This window comes from Phascolarctos cinereus, unplaced genomic scaffold (genome assembly GCF_003287225.1).
Source record: "Phascolarctos cinereus isolate Bilbo 61053 unplaced genomic scaffold, phaCin_HiC Scaffold_9;HRSCAF=440, whole genome shotgun sequence".
NCBI lineage: Eukaryota > Metazoa > Chordata > Mammalia > Diprotodontia > Phascolarctidae > Phascolarctos > Phascolarctos cinereus.
The window spans coordinates 255,544,887-255,567,367 of record NW_027556402.1 but is presented as its reverse complement, the minus strand read 5'-3'; the positions used below and the strand labels follow the sequence as shown (position 1 = coordinate 255,567,367).

Sequence of the window (22,481 nt, the reverse complement as noted above, 5' to 3'; positions counted from 1 at the left end):
GAGGGGCAAACTGTACATGGAGGAGGATGGGCCTTCAGGTGTCAGGGTGGGAAAAGCCTTTTCTGGAGCCGAGTGTTCCAAAGCAAACGTGCCAATGACAGAGTGGGGCAGCCAGGGCGAGCAAGAGAGGAGTTTGTCATCGGGGCGTTAAGTTTGAATTCACCAGTAGCCATGGGACCTTGAGGTTTCCTCCTGGGACCCTCAGTCTCACCTACAAAATACAGGGATTGGACCAGACAGAGCTCCAAGATTGCCTTTCTGCTCTAGTTCTGTGCTAGGTGGTCAGAAACTTTATTGCAGGGTGTGGGGACAACTCAGGCCTTTTTGGAGGGAGGGTTTGGTGGGGCAGGCGCAGAAGTTAGTCCTCACAAAAACTCGGCCTGCTTGGAAAAAGGAGCTGGATGTAGGCAAAACTAAACAAACAATAGGAAGTGTCCCATGACAGGCTGGGCACTGGGTTTGGACAGAGCTCTGTGGATTGCTGGTCTGGCTTCATGGAGGGTATGGGGAGGCCCATAGGTCCTCCGCAGGACTTGGGAGGCGGGGGCTGGCTGCTTCTCACTGGCCCTCAGTTTACTCGTCAGGAGAAAGTGAGAACCTCCGTGGTAGCCAGGAGGTCTTGGATCCGTGGGAGGCTGGGTGGATTTTAGCTGGCCACAAAGCCACAAATTTCAGGTAGTTAATTTTGACATTTTATTTAAAGTTTTGTCAAGAAACTCAGTCAAGGCTGCATTGCTTTCTGCAAGTCCCACATTTAGTCCAATGTTTTTATTTTAGAGATGGAAAAACTGAGGCCAGGCTAGGGGGAAGGGATTGGGCTCCTCAGACCCTGGGTGAGAACGACTTGTCCTGTGTCCTGAAGGCTTCCCTCCTTCCAGTCTCTTCCATATGGCTGCTGGGTCTAAGGCTTGGTGCTGCCCTGCTTAAAAATAGTCAGAGGTCCCTATTGCGTGGAAGATGACAGCCCCCCAGACTGGTTCTGGTGTGCTCTCTGCGCCAAGCTCATTAGGCTGCTGGCTAGACACGTCATTTCCTGCCGTGGGCTTGTCAGCCTACAGGCCATCCCCCATGTGCCCAGAAGAGGCTGTCCTTGTCACCTCGAGGTTCTCCTGGGGAGGGGCCCACCCACAAAGGCTTCCCTGATGGACAGACCCAAGTGATTGAATGCAGCCACTCCCACGCTCCTGTTACCGAGGGAAGAAAAGCAAGTTTCCTTAAAGGCTTTCTCCCTCCTCCAGGAGGGAGAGCGTTTCGTGAACCTCAGAACCTCAGGTCTTGTCCTCATTTTTATTGAGTAGGTAACAGAAAACCAGGGTCACACAGTTGAGAAATGCCAGAGGGGGCGATGAGCTCAGGTCCGGTGCTCACTAGAGCCAGGCATGCTGCCCCTCCAGGAGGCCGCAAGCCCCGTGATGCCCAGATTGTTTGCTGTCTGTTGCCTGGGCACCTCTAGGGCCCTAGCTGGTGCTCAGCAGGTTTGCCGAATTAAGAAGTTTGGGTCTCAGCTCTGCCGTAGATTCATAATGCCGCATGGCTGGCAGTCACTTCTCTGTGGGACTGAGTTTCGCCAACTCAAAAATCAGGCGTTTCCGCAGTTGCTTTGGGAGGATGGTGCTGGCAGAGGGCCTCCAGTCAAGACTGCTAGGAAGGCCTGGGGTGCCTGGGTCGGGGAGGCAGGAGGGATGGCGAGAGGGGACATGGAGCAGGAGCATGAGGGTGGGGTGCTCCCGGAGGAGGGCCCTGAATGGGAGACCCAGAGTGGATTTGCTACCAGGACCTGAAGGTAGAAGTGGCCCGAGGGATTGGTTTTTCCAGTCCCCTCATTTTACAGATGAGGAAGCAGGCCCAGCCGCCTCCTTGCCTTCCAGCATTCCAGTTCTAAAGGCCTTTTCCTGAACTGCAGAACTGTAAGGCCAGGAGGGCCTCAGTTTCCCCTCCTGGTCCCTCAAGCCCCGCTCCCAAGGGAGGAGACAGAGGCCCTGACTTGGCCAAGGGCACAGCTGCCTTTGGCCTCCTCAGGCTATCGCTGCCTCTCCTCCAGGCCTTAGCCCATCCCGTCCTCCAGTTTGAATTCCCCATCACAAAGGCCGAGCTGCACTCTGAAAATAACAGCGGTTACATGGCCCAAAGGGCAAAATGAAGAGGGGCGGGAGTGCCCAGGGGCTGCCTTGTAGCCCAGAGAGAAGGCCCCTGCCTCCCTATCCATAATGGGAGGCCTGCTTGCTGGAAAGTCACGGGGCTCAGGACCAGTGGCCAGGTGGATCCAAAGGACTAGGGAGGCTGTCAAGGGGCCATCTGGGAGCCGAAGGAAGGAGCCTCAGACTGGGGGCCTGCAGCGGGTGGAACGGGGCCTGGTGGCAAGGATACCTTGGGTAGGCAGGACTACGTTTCCCAAGGATCACTGCTGCTGGCTGGGGTGGAGGGGAGGCTTGCTGGGGACAGCTGGCTGGGGCCGGGGACCTGTAATTTGACCTCTCCTCTCTGAAGGTCACTGTATTTAAGGCCTTGAGGGACAGCGACAGGGGCTGCTAGGAGGGATTGGGTTTGGGGAGGGGGGGAAGGAGTCGGGGGCTCTCTTTTCAAAACATGTTTTTGGTCAGGGTGATGGCCTCTAGCCCTGAGACTTCTGCCCAGCCCTCGTCCCCCCCTCCTGCCTCCACAACACGCCACCTCTCTGAGACACGTGCCACTGAAAAACAGCAGACTCTTCTCCCTAGAACCAGTTGCCCAAGGGAAGAGACCTTGGTTCAAGGCTTGCTCTGCCGGGGTCTTCCTAGTTTTATGACTGGTTTAGCCCTGGCCTCCCTCAAAGCCTCAGTTTTCTCTTCTGAAAAATGGGAATGATAATCCCCAAAGCACCTGCTTCAGGGTGGTTGGGGAAAATGATAAAAGTGGAGCATTCTCATAGCATGAACTATTTAGTTTCCCTTCTAGGCAGAACTGGAGTCGCATGGAGAGAACTCAGGTTTTTTTTAGATCCTGACTCTGGCAAGGGCTAGCTCAGTGATCCTGGGCAAGTCACTTGACTCTGAATCTGTTTCCTCATCTGTAAAATGGAGATAAAGCCTCTATAGGAATTGTTCAGGGTGTCCAGGTCTCAATTCCAGATGTTTCCTTGACAATTCTGAACCACCAACAGACTTCCAAAGGAAAATCTACCATCATGACCCCAGGCAGCTTGCCCCCCTCCCCAGTTCCCTCTCCACCCGTCTGTCAGGTTGGTCCTAAATGGAGCGAAACAGCTGGACCCGGTGGGGTCCTTGGACCATGGCTGCTCCCCCCTGAGTAGGAGGAAAGCCCCACACCTGGCCCCTCTCAGGGGCTTTCCTGTCCCTCTGGCCAGGTCAAAAAACCACCAAGTCAGATGGAAAGATCATCTGTTTCCTTCCCTAGAGGAATCAGATGCCTCCTCCCTTCAATCTCTTTGTTCACAGCTGCTCACTCCACGTCCCTGGGAAGGAGATGGACAACAGACACCCTTTCCCAAATTTGGGGGCAGGGAAGGAAAAGGACCCCCTGGGCAGAGTGCTTGAGGCCTGGAGGAGAGGGGTCACGTAGGCTAAGATATGGTAACGGGCCTGGACAGCTAGACCCCGGCTGGGTGGAGCTGGCAGCAGGCTCTCGGCGCTCTTGCCCAAAATAACTCTTGGAAGGAGGTCCCTGCACCCTCACATTATGCATGCATGAGGGGGGGGGGAAGCTTGGTGAGCGGGCCATGCATAATGCATCAGGCCGGGCCTTAAAACCCGGCCCTGCTGCGGGCCACCCTGCACTCCCCGGCTCGGAGGTCCGGGCAGATTCCACCTGTCCCTGGGAGACTTCTGTCCGCCTGCCCCAGCCCCGTCCCAGCCTCTGCCAAGCTTACCGTCGCCATGTCTCGGCCCCTGTCGGACCAAGAGAAACGCAAGCAGATCAGCGTGCGCGGCCTCGCTGGCGTGGAGAACGTGTCCGAGCTGAAGAAGAGCTTCAACCGGCACCTGCACTTCACCCTGGTCAAGGACCGCAACGTGGCCACGCCCCGAGACTACTACTTCGCCCTGGCGCACACTGTGCGGGACCACCTGGTGGGCCGCTGGATTCGCACGCAGCAGCATTACTATGAGAAGGACCCCAAGGTGACTGGGGACCCCAGGGGCCAGGCTGGGGGCAGGGGCGCTTGGGCCGCAGACCTGTGGGAGGGGGACACTTGGGCTCCCACTGGGCAGGAGCAGAGGCTTAGGGAAGCCGTAGACGAGGCGGCCCATTTCTAGACTGCCTGAGACCTCCTCCAGAGCCTGACGCTGAGGTTCAGAGAGATTTGGAGGGCGCGGAGTGTCGGAGCGGCAAGGGGGCCTGGGGTGCCAGGGGACCAGCTCCCTCCTTTTACAGTGGAAGCAACATCTCCAAAGATGAAAGACTTGCCCAAGGTCACACGGCTGGGGCTTCTTTCCAGCCTCGAAGGCCCCCCCAGCTTGGAGCTGCTGTGCCCTGTGGATCTATTGCATCACCCCTCCTGGAGCCTCAGTTTCCCTTTTGTGACATGGCGGGGTTGGACCAGACGGCCTTGAGGCCCATTTCCAGCTCCGGCATTCCACGGCTCCATCAGCCCTCTGGGGTGACGGGTGGCACAGGGCAGCGTGCCAGGGCACAGACCTGGGGCAGGAGTGGAGTGGAGGTGCGAGATCTAGACCATGAGTCCCGGGGGTGTAATGTGGCAGAGACTAGATAGAGGTGGGCCCGGGAGATGGGATCCCGGGGCCGGCTGACCCCACTCTGGCCCTGAGCCAGAGGGACACATGGCAGAGGCTGTGTCTCGGGAAGCAGCTGCCTCCCCCCAAGGGTGTCAGGATCAGGTAGCAGGGGTCACTGGCAAAGGTCAGAAACATAACACTCCTCGGGCCAGGGGAGGACTGCGAGGAGGAGGAGGAGGAGGAGGAGGAGAAGCTTCCTCTGGGTGGGACCTGGAAGGGGGCAGGAGCAGGCCGGCAGCAGAGCTGCCTTTAAGGGGGAAAGGAGAGAGCCAGGGCCCAGGGTGGGAGGGGGCAAATCTGGGCCTGGACCCACCTGCCGAGGAAGGCCAGGCCTGGTGGGGCTCACCTGGGGGACAGGGGAATCCTGGCAGGCAGGGGGCATGGAGGGAGACTCCTAGTGGAGACCAGCCTGCCTCCTTGTCCCCAGCGCATCTACTATCTGTCCTTGGAGTTCTACATGGGCCGGACCCTGCAGAACACGATGGTGAACCTGGCCCTGGAGAATGCCTGTGATGAGGCCACATACCAGGTGTTCTGGGGGTATGGGGAAGTGGGACTGGGGGTGACAGGTGGCTGAGGAGACACCTTGGGGGCCTCAGGGGATGCCCTGGGGGCTGAGGGGATGGGGAGGGGACAGACACCTGGGGCTGAGGGGACAGACACCTAGGGGCTGAGGGGACAGTGAGGGGATGGGGCAGAGGGGACAGGGAGGGGACAGACACCTGCGGGACTGAGGGAATGCCCTGGGTCTGATGCCTGGGATGCTCTCAGGGCTGAGGGGGCTGAGGGAGTGCCTTTGATGCTCCCCATCCTAATTTTCTCCTCTACCTCTGTTTCCTCCCCTTCTATCTTGTCCAGCTGGGCTTGGACATGGAAGAACTGGAGGAGATAGAAGAAGACGCCGGCCTGGGTAACGGGGGCCTGGGACGCCTGGCTGGTGAGTAAGCAGGGCCTGAATGGAGGGCAGGCGGGAGCTCTGGGGGGGGCAAGCCTGGAGCTGGGGGGGGGGGCTCTGGAGGTCAGGGCAGCAGCCTGCTGGGCTCGCCCCTGTCCTGAGCTCCCCCCAAGGTTGTGGCACTCTTCCAGCCTGCTTCCTGGACTCCATGGCCACCCTGGGCCTGGCTGCCTATGGCTACGGGATTCGGTACGAGTTTGGGATTTTCAATCAGAAGATCAACGGGGGCTGGCAGGTGAGGGCCCTCCCCGCATGGACTCCCGAGCCCAGGGCTAGCAAACATCACCTGCTGTGGCCTGGTCTTCCCCCACCCCATCTGGGCCACCCCCCTGCCCTCCCAGCCCTCCCAAGCCCTCCGGCTTTGGCAAGAAGAGCTCAGCCCTCCGGCCCAGGGAGATGTCTCCCAGAAAGGGCCGAGGGCCAGAATCCCATCACCCTCCCCTGACCTCATTCCTTGGGGGCTCTGTCCCACCCTATGTCTGGCTCAGATGGAGGAGGCAGACGACTGGCTTCGCTACGGCAATCCTTGGGAGAAGGCCCGGCCCGAGTTCACACTGCCCGTCCATTTCTACGGCCACGTGGAGCATACCAACCAGGGGGCCAAGTGGGTGGACACCCAGGTAAGCCCTAGGGGCTAGACATGGGGGCTAGAATGGACTGGCACTGCCTGGGACATCTGGGGCCACCAGCATCCGAAATGTAGACGTGGAAGAGAGGGGCTCAGAGGCCGCCCCGCCCACCCAGCCCAGGCCTCTTCTTTTTTTAATGATGAAGCCCCCAGATTTATCATTGAACTAATAATCACCATTTTAAGAATAACTTTTTAAACTATAATTTTTTTTCCCTGTTAACAAAAACCTATTCCCCCCCCCCCCCCCCGCAGTAGAAAAAAGAAAAGGAAAAATGCGTAATTAAGCCAAACAAATTGCTACTTTGGCTACAGCCAAAACATAGCGAATGTTATTCTCTGGACTTGGGTTTATCATTGGGTCGACCTGAATTTTTAAGCCTTTTAAAACACTCCATATTTGACCAAGGATACCTTCTGCATCTTGAAGACTTCCAGCGACAGGGAACTCACTACCTTCCAAGGCAACCCATCTCCCTTGGGGACAGCTCTCAGTATTTTAAAAAACCAAGAAGCTGTCTTTTAACCCAATCCTTTGTTTTTGTATCACCTTCCCCTTCCAGAGAGTTGGGATGGGTCTAATTCATGCTGGACTTGGAGTCAAGAAGACCCGAGTTCAGATCCCTCCTCTGAAAGTAGCCGTGTGACTTCCCCCTTTTGTGGCTCAGTTTCCCCCTCTGTAAAATGGACGTGGTGGCTTCTGAGGTCCCTTCTGGCTCCAAATCTATGGTGCTGTGATAAGTTTCTCTTTCCATCTATGGAAATCTTCCTTTCTGGGATGTCTACCCCTCCACAGTTCCTCCCATTGCAGTGGGTAGGAATACGTAGGAAGCCAGAGCTCCAGGTCCACCAGGAGCGGCCAAGCGGTGGGGGTGAGCACGAGGCACTCTGCACACAGACGGGTCGGTACTTCTGAAAAACCTGTGCCTCATTGGTCAGCTAGCAAGCAGCATCTCCTCCTGACTGGGGATTAGGAGCTGGTTCTCAGAGAAGTCGCTAAGGCCTGGCTTCTGGTTGGTAGGGGTGGCTCCAGGTCTATTAGGTATTAATGGATCGTTAGGAATCCCTGTTTGCCCACGGTGAGGCCTGGCTGTCCTAAATAGGCCGCCGATTAGGTACTGGCGATTCCATCCTTTATCATTAACTGCCGGCTGTAGCTGCTGGTTAGCGCCTGCCTTCGGCTCATTCATCAGGGGCGTGGACGATTAATCATAACTAGTTGTGGTCAGTCACTAAAGGCTTCCCCAGCCCCCTGTGGGCACCAAGTCCTGAGCAGGGAGACGGCAGGAGAAAGAACATGGATTTGGGGTCAGAGAACCTGGCCTCTTGCTTACTTGTCCATTTGACCCTGGGCAAGTCCCCCTCCCTTCCTAGGGCCTCAGTTTCCCCATCTGTACAGTAAGACTGAGATGACGTTTGAGGCCTTTCTTGCTCTGGCTTTTTGGTTCTGGGTATGGTCTTGGTCTCCCTCTCTCCACCTTTGGGATTCCCAGAAAGAGGAGACCTTTTGTCTCAGAGCTGGTAGCCTGCAACCGCCAGGCACCATCACAGCTGAGGGAGGGGGAGGAAGGGACCTTGGAGGCTGTGCCAGGAGATCTTACCCCGGGCAGTGGAAGAACTTATGACCACTGGCTTCTGGTAGGGTCGCTGTCCTTTGTAACCCTTATTCTATGCATTTAAAAGTAATCCTGGCTTCACTGGACCATCCCAGGGGCCCCTGGACACACCCATACCCAAAGGTCAAGCTCTGTGCAAGCCTCTGTGGTCCCGTGCCCTGTCCAAAGAATAATGGGGATGTTCCTGAGCTCCCTAAAACCTTGTTTGTTGGGAGCACGTCCGGTGTGTAAAGGCCTTTACAGACCTCCTCTGTCTCCCATTGGACCCCACCATAAGCCTGGGAGGGAGACGTTTTTATTACCCCCATTTTGCAGATGAGGAAGCCGAGACTAAGAGACATCCGATCGTTTGTCTACGGTCAGTCAGTCGACGAGCATGCATTAAGTGCCTACTGTGTGCCAGCTAAGCACTGGGAATGCCGTGAAAGGCAAAAGACAGTGCCTGCATGTAAACAAATAGATTCGCATAAGAGAGATGTGGGGTGACCCAGAGCTAGTCAAGCTAAAAACATGCTGTGACTTTGGGGATAACCCTGCAGAGAGTTTAAATGGGAGGGAAGGAACTAGCCAGGTTGGGGGTGAGTGTGTCAGGGAAGGAGAATTGTGCAAGGTAGCGTTAGCCGGGTCCCGCTGACCCCAGCCCAGGGCTCGGTCCACCTCCTCTCTGAATGGAGAAGTCATGGAATGTCAGAGCTGGGAAGGAGCATCTAACTGTCTCATTGTACAGAGGGGAAAACCGAGGCCCAGAGTACTTTTTTTCCTTTTGTCTTTTTCTCTCTTTTTTTTTTTTAAACTTGACCCGTGATTCTCTTGGTGGGGAAGCTACGGTTAAGAGAGAGCAGCTCCTGCTGTTAGAGACTGATACACTTAGAAACTCACCAGGGGCTCTAAGAGGTTAAGTGACTGGCCCAGGATCACACAGTATGGGTTGGAGTGGGACTCGAACCCAGGACTTGCTGGCTCTGAGGTCCCTTTTAGCCCCTCTGCCAGTCTAGGGAGAAAGAGGCCTGGCTTTGAAGGTTGGGGCCTGGCTTCCAGCCCCAGGGGCCCTGGTCAAGTTACTCACCCAATGGGGGCTCCGCTTCCTCTGTAAAAAGCTCCCAGTCAGGGCTCTGATGATGTGGAGGTGGGGCTAGTCTGGCCAGGTGTCCTATTCTGCAGGTATTCATTTCACACCTGCTGTAGGCCTCCTTTCATTGAGATGACACTGCCTCTTGTGGTCATGTCATACAGACCTGTGAGCAAGAGCCCTCTGGGGCCTAGCACCCCTCCACCCCACTCCCCTGTCAGCCATGGGGCATTCTGGGGAGGGCCCCTGCCTGCACCCCTCCACCCCACTCCCCTGTCAGCCCTGGGGCATCCTGGGGAGGGCCCCTGCCTACACCCCTCCACCCCACTTCCCTGTCAGTCTCAGGGCATTCTGGGGAGGGCCCCTGCCTGCACCCCTCCACCCCACTCCCCTGTCAGTCCCAGGGCATTCTGGGGAGGGCTCCTGCCCTTGCCTGTCGGGGCCCCTCCTCGTGTGTGCAGTTCCAGGATCTATGATGGGCTGATAAGTGGCCCACACTGAAGCTTGGTTCATGGTCGCTCTCAGCCGCCAGAGATGCTATATATAGCCAATTGGCTATTGATTGCCCACGACTGGGGATTGATTGTTAATGGCTTCTGGATCAGGAGAGAGAGAGAGAAACTGAACCTCTGACTGCCTTTGTCTAGGGAATTCCCTGGTGAGGAAACTGCCTCCACCAATTTAGGTCTGCACCCCCTCCACCAACTTACAGGCTTTGTGAATTGTCCAGAGCCTCTTGGGAGAGGTTAAGTGACTTGCTCAGGGTCACCCAGACAGAAGGTGTCAGAGGAGGGATTAGAACCCAGCTCCTGCTGCCTGCTCATCAGTGCTTCCTTGACCTCCACAGAGCTCAGAGTGGGGTGGGTGGTGAGCCACAGAGTGTGGGTGCTTGGGGGTCCCACAGTGAGGAAGGCACTTAAAACACCAGATGTCACCATCAGCATTTTATAGGAAGGTCAACTGAGGTCCTGAGATGGGAAGTGACTCAGAACCTAGTGTGTCAGAGCTGGGGGGAACCTTAGAACTTAGAACATGGAAGGTACAAGCTGGGAGGAGGCTTGGAAGCTAGAACGTGAAATGTCATGGAATGTCAGAAGTGGGTGGGATCTTAGAACATGGAATGTGGAATGTCAGGAGTGAGAGGGACCTCAGAATATAGCATGTGGAATATCAGAGATAGGAGGGACCTCAAAACATAGAACATGGAATGTCAGAGAAAGGAAGGACCTTCAAGATTGTTTAAAGCAGTGCCCCCCCCCTTTTTTTTTGGCAGTTGGGGTTAAGTGACTTGCCCAGGACCACACAGCTAGTAAGTGTCAAGTGTTTGGTGTGAGGTCAGATTTGAACTCAGGTCCTCCTGACTTCAGGGCTGGTGCTCTATCCACTACGCCACCTAGCTGCCCCCTGCCCTCATTTTTCAGATGGAAAAAGGAGCCCTGGTGGGAGATGTGTTCTATCTTAGACATAGTGAATTAGCAGCAGAGTCAGGCCCAGGACTGCTGGGCCCTGGGCCCCAGTCTTGGGGTTATCTAGGCTTATAGGGATAACATCAGTGGCTGGTGGAGTTTTGCCTGGGCCCTGGGGGCTCCCTCGGTGTGTAACAGCCCCCTAACACACTCTCATGCCTCCAGGTGGTTCTGGCCATGCCCTATGACACCCCAGTGCCTGGCTATCGTAACAACACCGTGAACACAATGCGCTTGTGGTCGGCCAAGGCCCCCAATGACTTCAACCTCAAAGACTGTGAGTTTGCCCCTGGGCCTCCTCCCCACTGCTCTCCCCTGCTGCTCCCACCCACCAAGTGTGGCACCTCACAGAGCTGGGAAATGGGGCCAGGCCCAGGAGGGATGGGCTAGCCGTCTCAGGACTCTGGTGCCTCTGTGACACAGACCCCCACAAGCGTGGTTACAAAAACAGCTGCAGGAAGGTGGGGTGGGAGGGTTGGGGAAGGGGGGTTTCTTCTTGTTGGATAACAGACCATTTCCATCCCCTCCATGCTTCCTGCAGTCAACGTCGGTGGATACATCCAGGCCGTGTTAGACAGGAATTTGGCTGAGAACATCTCCCGGGTCCTCTACCCCAATGACAATGTGAGTAGAACCACCACCAGTCAGCACCGTGTCCCACCATGTCCCACCATGTCCCACAGCCCCTCCCAGAGCTGGAGATGGTGGTGACAGGGAAATGGGTAGAAGGAAAAGAGGAGGATGAACCCAGCCCACGGTGTTGGCTAGCAAAGTTCTGGGGCCAGAGCACTGGAGACTAAGCAGGAGGTGGGCGCTGGGACACTGGGTCCTTGAGGAACAGGAAAACTGAGTTACAGAAAGGCTTAGCTAAGGAAGGGGAGAGGCCTCCAGCACCCCCCGGTCCTGCTTGGGAGAGCAGCACCAGAGAGCTGCTACATCCTTCCTCTCTTCCCCAGCGGTGCTCCTAATGCCTGAGCCCCCCTCCATCCCCGGCTCCACTCACACCTCCCCTCTCCCCCGGCCCCCTCCATCCCTAGTTCCACTGACCCTGCCCCCCTCCATCCCCGGCTCCACTGACCCTTCCCCTCTCCCTCGCTCCCCTCCATCCCTAGTTCCACTGACCCTTCCCCTCTCCCCCCCCGTCCCCCTCCATCCCCTCTCCCCCCGCCCCCCTCCATCCCCGGCTCCACTGACCCTTCCTCCCTCTTCCCCCAGTTCTTTGAAGGGAAGGAGCTTCGGCTAAAGCAGGAATACTTTGTGGTAGCGGCTACCCTTCAGGACATCATCCGCCGCTTCAAGTCCTCCAAGTTTGGCTCCCGGGACCCCGTGCGCACCAGCTTTGACGCATTCCCAGACAAGGTAGAGCCCCCGCCCCAGACATTCAGACCCACCCCAATGGAGTCTGGGGGTGGGCAGGGAGTGGAGGGCCTTTGCTGGGGGGCTGGGGGAGAACGCACCCCAGCTACACCCCTTCTCCCATCTCTGTGGTCCTCTAAGTCTGGCATGTCCTTCCTCCCCTCCGGCTTTGTCAAATGCCCAGCCCCCTTCAGGGCACACTCAGCCTCCTGTGGGCCTCCCTCACTTGTGTGAACACATTTGTGTGCTTGCCTAGCTGAAGGACATCACCCTCAGGACGGGCTCATTTCATTTCTGACCTCGGCACTTGCACACACATGGTGCTTACTAAGTGCTAAATTGAGTGGGCATGAGGGAGCTCAGGGCTGACTCTACCTGCTCTTGGCATTTGGTCCAGGTGGCCATCCAGCTGAACGACACCCACCCGTCCTTGGCCATCCCCGAGCTGATGCGGATTCTGGTGGACCTGGAGAAACTGGACTGGGACAAGGTAACAGGGCTACCGGAGGGCAGGCGACCCCTCCCCGAGGCTCTCGAGGGCCCCTTTTCCCATTGCCTGCTGTTTATTCACCCGTGGATAGAAGTGCTCAGGGTCGTAGGAGGAGGCTCCATTTATGGCTGGAGGGACAAGCAGGAAAGAGAGACAGGATACACCAGGTCCCTTGCAGTCCCCTTACTACTGGCCTGGGCCCTGGGTGCTGTGGTTTGGGGGGATGATGCTCTCCTCGGCCCTTCCCCAGGCCTGGGACGTGACGGTGAGGACCTGCGCCTATACCAACCACACTGTGCTGCCTGAGGCCCTGGAACGCTGGCCGGTCCAGCTGATGGAGGCCCTGCTGCCTCGGCACCTGCAGATTATCTATGAAATCAACCAGAGGTTTCTCAATGTGAGTGCTGGGGGAGGCTCAACGTGAGCTGGGGAGGGCCCCATGGGGGGGCTCACGGTGCGGGCTGGCCTAAGTCCCCGTGTCCCCCGGCAGCGGGTGGCGGCAGCTTACCCAGGGGACATGGACCGGCTGCGGCGCATGTCACTGGTGGAGGAAGGTGTCGTGAAGAGGATCAACATGGCCCATCTGTGCATCGCCGGCTCCCACGCGGTCAACGGGGTAGCCCGCATCCACTCTGAGATCCTCAAGAAAACCATGTGAGCCCACCCTGCCCCTCTGGCTCCCAGCCCCCAACCCATGAGAATGGCATCCAAGCGGCTTGGCTCTGACCACTGAGCTACCCCACCCTCCAGGACAGGCACCGTTGCTCCCCATCCCCTGCGAGGCCGGGCGGTGCCCAGGCCTGGCGGTCAGCCTCTGGCCTGGCTCCGCCACCAGCTTAGCCTGTGACCTCCGAGGAGCCCCTTTCCTCCTGGGGCTAGCCCGCCCTTTTCCTTCTCCCCTCCTGGTCTCTGCAGCTTTAAGGATTTCTATGAATTGGAACCCCACAAGTTCCAGAACAAAACCAATGGGATCACACCGAGGCGTTGGCTGGTGCTATGTAACCCGGGTCTGGCGGAGGTCATTGCAGAGGTGAGGGGGCAGCCGCAGGGGTGATGGTGCAGATGAGGGGGCCCAGGCCTCTCAGAGGGAGAGTGCAGCTGGCAGAGGAGACAGTCACGCACAGTCACAGGCCAGGCAGATCTGGAGGGTGGCGCTTAGAACAGAGAATGTCAGAGCTGGGAGGGGCCTTAGAACAGGGAATGTCAGAGGTTGGAGGGAGATTAGAACAGAGAATGTCAGAGCTGGGAGGGGCTTTAGAACATGGAATGTCAGCTGGGAGAGGCACAGGGAATGTCAGAGCTGGGAGGGGCTTAGAACAAGGAATGTCAGAGCTGGAAGGGAGCTTAGAACAGGGAGTGTCAGAGCTGGGGGGCATTTTAGAGACCTCCTAGTTCAAGCCTCTTTTTTCACAAATGAAGGCCCAGAGAGGGGCTGTGACTTGCCCGAGACCACGCAGCTGCAAACCTTGCCAGGGCTCATTAGGAAGGTATCCATTGTATGGTCTGGGCTGGAGCACAGCAGGCAGGAGGCGTTGCTGGAGACTAGGTTGGGGTGGGAGGTCAGAGGAGGCCTCCCTCAGGGGCCCTGCACTGAGGAGGAGGAGGAGGGCACACACCCAGGGAGGCTCAGTCCTCCCTTCCCGACAGCCCCAGATTAAGTCTGGAGAGGCTCCTTCTTGGACTGGATTGTGCTGTTACGCTCTATATAAATTCTGACGTGGGAAGGCAGTATCCTCGGATAGACTGGAAGCTCCTGGAGGGCAGAGGTTGCAGCCCCAGGCCTAGTCCAGCACGCGGTCCATAACAGCTTGTTGATTGACAATGTGGTGCTCCCATCCCCCACAGAGGATTGGGGAGGACTACATCTCTGACCTGGACCAGCTTCGAAAGCTGCTGTCCTATGTGGACGACGAGGCCTTCATCCGAGATGTGGCCAAGGTCAAGCAGGTGAGCCGGGCAATGATGCCAGGGGGAGGGGACTCCTGGGGCCCACTGATGAGCTCAGGGGGAGGGCAAGAGCGGCGCTTGTCAATCCCAGCTCTAAGACCCTCCTGCCCTCAAGAGCTTACAGTCTAATACGATGTCATCCAAGGCAGACTCTGATGGGGATGTGAGAGAGCTGGAACATAGGGAGGTAGGGCTAGATCGGGAAGGGGAAGTCCTGGAGGGCTTCTCTGGGGAGGTGCCCCTGTGCCAGCCCCCAAAAGAGGGTTCATTCAGGAGCCCCCTCCGAGAGGGCACGGAAGCCCGGAACTCGAGCCACCCATCTCTCCGACAGGAAAATAAGCTGAAGTTTGCCGCGTATCTGGAGCGAGAGTACCACGTGCACATCAACCCCAACTCGCTGTTTGACGTCCAGGTGAAACGGATCCACGAGTACAAGAGGCAGCTGCTCAATTGCCTTCATGTCATCACCTTGTACAACCGTGAGCACCCAGTCCCCCCACCTCCCTTCCCTGGGGCTGCCCTCCCTCCCACTCCTTCCTTCCTCCCTTGCCTCCAGGTACCCTGGGGGAGAAGCAGCAAAGAGCCTGGCAGATGCGCGCCCCACCCCCACCCAGCCTCCCCCCAGCTCTGGGAGGGAGGCCCCCTTGGTCAGTTAGTCAGACAACAAACCCCGGAGCTAGCAGCCCCTGCCCTCAACATGCAGGCACACAAATATCTCAAAAGTTAAATAAGACATTTTTGAGGGTTGGAGGGGCTGAGCTTTAAAGGAAACGAGACGTTCTAAGAGGCCTCAGAGGCAAGTACTTTCTTGCCCTGGTTATGGGTACAGACTTAGGTGGTTGGTGGAGACTGTATGTCAGGAATAATCAGCATGCCAGTATGTATGTGTGTATGTGTGTGTGTATGTATGTATGTATGTATGTATGTGTGTATAGTATAAATAATATATATATAGTATATAATACAAATATGCACATGTCTGGAATATATGTATATATATTTATATATGTGTATATATATTAAGTCTGGAAAGGTATATTGGAAACAGATTGTGAAAGATTTTAAGGGCCAAACTGGAGTAGTTTATATGAGAGGCACTATTATGCCCATTTTACAGAGGAGGAAATTGAGGTTTAGAAATAGTGAGTGACTTGTCCATGATCATACAACTACTAAGTATCTGGGGACAGGACTCCAGCCCAGGGCCTCCTTCTGACTCCACTTTTAGCCCTCAGGCCACTAGACCATAAAACTTTCCCAGTAGTAATAATAGTTGACATTTATTTAGTTTCAAGTGCTGGACTTTTTGGAGTAAGGAAGAGCTAAGTTCTAATCCTACCTCTGACACTTACTTAACTGTGTGATGTAAGCAGTAGATTTCACCTCTCCAAGACTCAGTTTCCTTCTCTGAAAAAAATGAGGGTAATAACTCAGGCATTAGGACTCTCCCCCTTGGAGCTGTTGTGAAAAAACCCTACTGAGCTAACTGATAGAGCGGACTGGTATTACTGGTTATTGACAATGATCAGAATGAAGTCCCTGGGAAATCCCCCACTGGGGGAAGAACTGGGATTAGCTAGGTATGCCTGTGCAGCTTCATTTAGACTGGGTCATAGGGCCTGGAAAGAAAGCTCGGGGCAGGAGAAATAGTCTAGGACAGTGAGAAGACAGTGGTACTTGGAGTCTGAATCCCTGGGGCCAAGTGCTAGCTATGCTTTTCTGAGCCTCAGTTTATCATCTATAACATGGGTATTGTGACATTTGCATGACTGACCTCACTGAAGTATTGAGGGGAAAAAGCCTAGCAGAAGGGGGAGCCTCGTCCCTGGGGAGAGCTGGGGCTCTGTGGGGAAAGGCCGAATGAGGCAGAGTGTGGGTGTGGCTAGAGCCAGGAACACAGGCCCCAGCAGCAGGGCCTCGGGCCATAGGGAAGGAAAGGGTGGGGAGCCTACAGAGGGCTTCACTGGCCTCCCGCTGCTCCTCAGAGGCCACGGGGGCCAAGGAAGAAGGGGCGCAGCAGGGTTAGGCAGGCACCCAGAGCTCCCACTATGGGGAGCGTCATTAATGGAGAGATGACTCATGATCCACTGGGGGGAGTCCCAGGGGCTCCCTGTAGCCATGCACCCCAGGGACATGCCCTGCCCCACATCCCCTGGGAGGAGCCATCTGGTCCTCCTAGCGTCCCAGGAGCAAGGGAGGGAGGCCAAGAAGGGCAGAGGAGTGGAGGTGAGGGGGGGATCCAGACTGCACCCGTCGGAGGAGACGACTCCATCTTCCCACCAACCTCAGGGCTGGGTAATTCTTCTGGGAAACTAACGAGCCCAGGTCGTCACTGGTAACTGTCATTAAGGTTCCTCTCCTCTGACCCTCACGACCTGAGGGTAGAAGCTGCTCGATCTCCCTGTTACAAATGGGGAAACTGAGGCACAGAGTGTCGCCCACATCGAGGCAGCAGAGTCAGGCCTGAGGGACGTTATTTTACTCCAAGACCTGGTGTTTTTCCATTGTGTCTCTGAGCTCCTAGATGGGCCTGACTAGAGCAGGAGGAAGGAACAGGGATGAGGTTCAGGGGGTGACCCTCTCCTCTCTTTGGGCTGCTCAGTGCTTGAAGTCAGGGCCAGCCGCATGGGGGCTACTTGGGAGAATCTGATGTCTCTGCTGCTCTTTCTCCCTAGGTATCAAGAAGGAGCCCAACAAGTTCTTCATCCCCCGGACGGTGATGATTGGGGGGAAGGTGAGCCCTAACTCTGAAGGGAAGGGACTGCTCTAAGAGCGGGTGGGGGGTCAGTTCCTTTGACCCTCAGAGGGTCAGCACTGCCATGGAGGGCAACTTTGGGGCCCACCGAGGCAAAGCTGACAGGAGCCCCTAACTTCCCTGAGGGTTGGGAGGGGCATAAAGAGGGGACAGGACACCAGGGGCTCTGACCCCAAGTTATCCTCCCCCAGGCAGCCCCTGGTTATCACATGGCTAAAATGATCATCAAACTCATCACGTCCATCGGTGACGTGGTCAACAACGACCCTGTGGTTGGGGACCGGCTCAAGGTTATCTTCCTGGAGAATTACCGAGTTTCACTGGCCGAGAAAGGTCTGAGGCAGGGCAGGGTGAGGGGGTGCTTTCCATCCAGGTCTGCAGCTAGAGGAGGATAGAGCTCAGGACTGGGCATCAGGAGGCCCTCCTCAGACACTTACTAGCCGTGAGGCCTGGCACAGGTCACCAAGATGGCGCCAGTTTAGAATGAATCATGCTCCCGTGGCCCAGACTGGCACCCGATGTCAGCCTCCTCTCCTGTGTCTCCCTCAGCCCACACATCTCATCCGATGTCACCCTTCTGTACATATGCAGTCCCCACCCTGATGCAGGCCTCTCTCCCTCTTGCCTGGACTTCTGCAAAAAGCTGCTGGTGGTCTCTCCCCACTTGTGTCCATCCTCCACCAAGATGACTTACCATTCACCCCCTCACTCATTAAACTTCAGTGGCTCCCAGCTAGTGCGAGGGTCAAATCCAGACTTCCCAGGTCTTTAAAGCCCTTCAAAGCCTGGCCCCTTCTATCCTTCCATCCTACCCGTCTGGTCCTCTCACATGTTATACTCTCGCTCCCCTCCCCTTACGCTCTCCAATCCAGCTTCACGGCTACGTGAATCCCCTGGACCCTAACACTTCAGTGCCTGCTGGGGTGCTTCTGCAGGCCCGGAACGCACAAGACTTAGATCAAACTGCCCCTTTTCTGCAAGGCCTTTCCCCTTCCTCCCTTCGAGGAGCTACCTCCCATCCGCTCTGCACATAGCTTGGATGTATGTGTGTGTGTGTAGGCGTGTATATGGAATTACTTGTGTGTTCTCTGCCCCGTTTGACTGAGTTTCTTGAGGACAGGGCCTGCGTTTGCCTCTCTTTGTCTCTTCAGCACTTAGTACAGGGCCTGGCACACAGTAGGGGCTTAATCAATGCTTGTGGACTAATCTCATGGTCTTCTTAGTGTGTGAACATATGTGTGTATGTGTGTATGTGTCCATGTATACATGTATGACTGTCACCCAGTAGGTTAGCAGCCCTTCACAGCTTTGTCTTGGTTATTCGAGGCGTTGATAGGCCTAGGGACTGGCTCCCAGATGAGGAAAGTCTCCCCACCAGTGCCGGTCAGCACCTCCTCTGCAGAGCTGAGGACAGACCTCCTGAGCGCAGCCCTCCCATGAGGGAGCCGACAGCCTAGGACCCATCTCTCTCCTCTCCTCCTTCCCCAGTGATCCCGGCGTCAGACCTCTCGGAGCAGATCTCTACGGCAGGCACCGAGGCATCGGGTACTGGCAACATGAAGTTCATGCTTAATGGGGCGCTGACCATCGGCACCATGGACGGGGCTAATGTGGAGATGGCTGAGGAGGCTGGCGAGGAGAATTTCTTCATTTTTGGAATGCGGGTGGAGGACGTGGATCGGCTCGACCAGAGGGGGTATGGCGCTCTAGAGTTAGCTGGGGAGGTCATGTCCACAGGAAGGTGAACCAAATAGTGAATGCCAGGATTAGGAGGCGGGACTCCAATCGGCAGTAGGGAGCCATCGTTGGAAGGCATTGATGAGGTGGGCCTGGGCATGGGGAAGAGTTCATTGGCACTCTGAATGGGATGGATTGGAGCAGGTAGAGACTGGAGGTAAGGAGGCAGGGCTGGTGGAGGGGAGGAAGAATTGGCAAGACTTGGCAACAGATCGCCCGTGGGGGTAGGGGAATGAAGAGAGGGAAGAAACCCAGATAACCCTGAGGTGGAGCTGAGTGACTGGAAGGAGGCTGGTGCCCTTGACAGAATGGGGAAGTTGGGAGGAAGGGCAGGATCGGAGGACAGAAGGCGAATCCCATCTTGGGACAGAAGTGTGAGGTACCAGCAGGCTGCATGGGTGGAGACGTGGCCTTGGAACTCTGGACAGAGATGGGCCAGGCCTGGGAAAGGCAGAGGCTGGCCAAGGAAAAGAGCATAGAGGAAGGAGCTGCTCATGGCTTGGACAGGGGAGGGGGCACAGGGGCCTACAATGCATGGCCCTGGGTGGAAAGGATATGATCGGGGGAGCAGGGAAGAGGAAACAAAATGGGTTCATAACCCTCTACCTGAACTAGCTGCTGTGGGGGCTACAAGGGATATCAGACCAGGCCCTGCCCTCAGGGAGCTTCCACTCTGTTGGCACACAGCCAAAGGAAGGGAGAGGGCCATCCGAGTGAGCCAGAACAGTCAGGGTAGGCTTCCTGGAAGAAGCAGATGACAGTGAAGTGGGATCCTGGAGAGTGGAGGAGGGGAGGCTTCGGGAGGTCCAAGTGAACTGAGCCAGGGGACCCTCCCCAACAGGTACAATGCCCAGGAATACTACGACCGCATCCCTGAGCTCCGGCAGGTCATCGAACAGCTTAGCAGTGGCTTCTTCTCTCCCAAGCAGCCCGACCTGTTCAAGGACATCGTCAACATGCTCATGCACCACGACCGGTGAGCAGGGCCTGCGCATGCAGATGGGGGGTGGGGGGCGGTGTGCACGTGTGGGTGAGATCCCTGCGGTCCCCATTGGCCACGCTCGCTTAGTTCTGCTGGGGAAGGGTGGGATAGGACTTGGGACTTTGGAGTTCCAGGCTACCTGAGTGGGCTTGTGTACAAGGGGGAGGCGGGAGGGGGAAAGGACAATGGGCCAGGCCTGAGTCCCAGACAAGTCAGTGACCTGTTTGTTAGTCAGACATGCTCCCCTTAGTGCCTCAGTTTCTCCAACCATGAAGTAAAAGGGACAGAGCTGAAAAATCGGATCTGTCATTGATGGAGTTTCTAACTTCTCTCCTCTCCTCCAACTCCACATCTCCTGCCCCAATCTTGGCTTCCTCTCCCTCCCCAGTTTCAAGGTCTTTGCTGACTATGAAGCTTATATCCAGTGCCAAGAGAAAGTCAGCAACTTGTACAAGGTGAGCCAAGGACCCTCATGGGCTCCTGTGAGGGAGTGGGGGAGTGGATGTGGAGGGAAAACCCCGCTGGGGCTCCTGCCCAGGCTGCCCACGCTCTGCAGTTGAATTTGGAGGCCAGAGTGCCTGGGTACCACCCCGCCCCCCCCCACTCAGTGGCCTGGCTACTGGGGTTCCAAAGTTGGGCTCTTTGGCTTTCCTAGAACCCTCGGGAATGGACACGGATGGTGATCAAGAATATCGCCACATCGGGGAAGTTCTCCAGTGACCGAACAATTACACAGTATGCCCGGGAAATCTGGGGCGTGGAGCCCTCCCGCCAGCGCCTGGCGGCCCCCGATGAAGCGGTCTGAGCCGGGGCCTCCAGACACGGGCTCACGCAGTGCCTGGAACCTCTGCCTCCCCAGTCCCGGGACTCTGATGATTCGATCTGGTGGCATCATTCAGGGTCACCGACACTCCCCACCCATGTCCCCACTCCACTTGGTTGCTCCCCAAGGTTCTCCTCCCTAGCGGCCTCCCCGCTGTCACTTACGTTGGGGGAGGCCCTCCAGCCCTAGGGAGGGGCTCAGCCCAGAGCTCTTCCCCACCTTCTTGGGCAAAAACTTCACCAATTAAAAGTGTCACCGAAGGCCGACCTGGTCTGAGTGCTTTTGTTCTTATCCCTTGGCTGAGCGTGCGTGGGCAGGGCCTGAGGGGGGGGCCGTGGGGGAGGGAGTATTTTTAGCTCTTGGGTGGAGGGAGAGCAGCTGCAGGGTCACGCTCCAGCCCTAGCCCCACCCCAGACGCTAGCAGGTGCTCCCTAGCTGAGCTCGGCTGCGAGGCCCAAGGCCAGCCCTCCCCGTTCTGGCTTTCCGTCTCGCGTCCGTTCTCTCCCCATCTCTCGGCCTCTAGCTGCCTGGCCCCAGCACTGTGCCCATACTAGGTCCTGATCCAGGCTCTTGGGCTTGGGGAAGGAGGGGGAGCTGGCCTTGCCTCCGCCCCGTCCCCTGGGACTGGCTCTCCCTCCCGGCCTATTTCCTCTCGGCTTGGGGCGGGGCTGCACTGGGTCTGGGGCGGGAGGGGTCGTGGCGGGGTGGGGAATCGGTCCCTGCCCCCAACCCCCACCAGGCTTAAGTCTCCCGGTCCAAACCTCCGCAACCTCGGGGGTTGGGGCTGAGGGGCATGTCCAGCCCAGGCACCGCCTCCTGGAGGGCCAATAGGAGGAAGCCCGGCCCCCCCAAGCCCACTCGTGGGGAGGGGCGGGTCCTGGGGCAGGGGAGCCCCGGGAGCGGTTCTGAGCTCCCAGAGCCGTAGCGGGCAGCTGATCTGGGTGCGCCCTCCGGGATCGAAGAGGAAGGAGGAGACGCGGTGGGGAAAGGGAGGTTTGGGGCAGGTGGTTTCGTTGTGAGTACGTTGGAACCCCCAAACGGCCGGAAACCATTTAACGGTTTCCCCAGCCCCCAGTCTCACAGCCTGCAACCCGCAGCCCTTCTCATCTAGGCTGCACCCCATTTCTACCTCCCTCCCCCAGGACCCAGGCGTCCGAGGCTTCCTTATCAATGCCCTCTTCCTCTCCCTGCTGGCCTTTCTCAGGGGGACCCAGTCTCCTATCAGTGCCTCATCACCACCTCTAGGATGCTCCCACCCCTCGCCGAGGTCTGGGTCCCCAGTCTTTCATCATCAGTGCCCACCACCAGGCTCTCTTCTCATTGATGTATTCCGGTTACAGCCCCCAGTATTTCCCTAAAGGGAATTGCCCCACAATCACCTCTAGGCTAGCATCCCTTCGTGGATCAAGACGTCCAGGGCTCCCACTCCCCCATCAAAGAACTGTCGCCTTCTCTTCCCTGCAGGGATCCAGGCATCCAGGGTCCCCATTCTACCCTCAATAGCCCCCACCGCCGCAGGAAGCCAGAGTCAGAGCTCAGGGAGGGGGAGCCCCGTGGGAACTGTGTTTGTTTCGAGAACAGGAACCGGGGCCGGTCCGGGGTGTGGTGCCCCCCCCCCTCACCGCAGCCTCTTCCTGTCCCTCCCCCAGTTTCCTCCCGCTCAACCCCAAGCCAGGGGGGATGGGGGGGCTTCTCCAGGCTCAGCAAGGGCACCGACCCCTGTCCCCAATCCAGGGGTGCAAGCTTGGAGCCTGGAAGTCCTAGGTTGCCTCTGTCACCCCCCCCCCGCCGCTCCATGTGGGGGTCCCAAGCCTCTCGGCAGGAGATGGGTTAAATATCCAGCAGCGCCCCGCGTGTGCCAGGCGGGTGAGTGGCGTCGGGCACAGGCGGCAAGGCCGGGGGAGGGCGGGGGGGGGAGCCAGAGAGG

General features: G+C 57.3%; 1 protein-coding gene and 2 long non-coding RNA genes across 3 annotated transcripts; 1 reads left to right on the top strand and 2 right to left on the bottom strand.

Moving 5' to 3' along the window:
• The first annotated feature begins 2,554 nt into the window (after positions 1-2,554).
• On the top strand, positions 2,555-20,814 carry PYGM (glycogen phosphorylase, muscle associated). The gene is made up of 20 exons (XM_020968359.2): positions 2,555-4,115; positions 5,158-5,259; positions 5,589-5,667; positions 5,817-5,920; positions 6,174-6,305; positions 10,630-10,741; positions 11,006-11,088; positions 11,680-11,823; positions 12,218-12,310; positions 12,561-12,707; positions 12,801-12,964; positions 13,226-13,340; positions 14,156-14,257; positions 14,589-14,736; positions 16,933-16,991; positions 17,204-17,345; positions 18,501-18,708; positions 19,591-19,725; positions 20,120-20,186; positions 20,387-20,814. The coding sequence occupies exons 1-20, from the start codon at positions 3,873-3,875 to the stop codon at positions 20,534-20,536; spliced, it is 2,529 nt and encodes an 842-aa protein (XP_020824018.1). The 5' UTR covers positions 2,555-3,872; the 3' UTR covers positions 20,537-20,814.
• On the bottom strand, positions 6,567-9,264 carry LOC144455378 (uncharacterized). Its single transcript, XR_013484106.1, has 3 exons — positions 8,996-9,264; positions 8,232-8,371; positions 6,567-7,581 (listed from the first exon to the last, which is right to left on the bottom strand). It is a non-coding gene; the product is annotated as an uncharacterized LOC144455378 (long non-coding RNA).
• Positions 17,238-19,591, bottom strand: LOC144455379 (uncharacterized). Its single transcript, XR_013484107.1, has 2 exons — positions 19,356-19,591; positions 17,238-18,841 (listed from the first exon to the last, which is right to left on the bottom strand). It is a non-coding gene; the product is annotated as an uncharacterized LOC144455379 (long non-coding RNA).
• Positions 20,815-22,481: the final 1,667 nt, after the last annotated feature.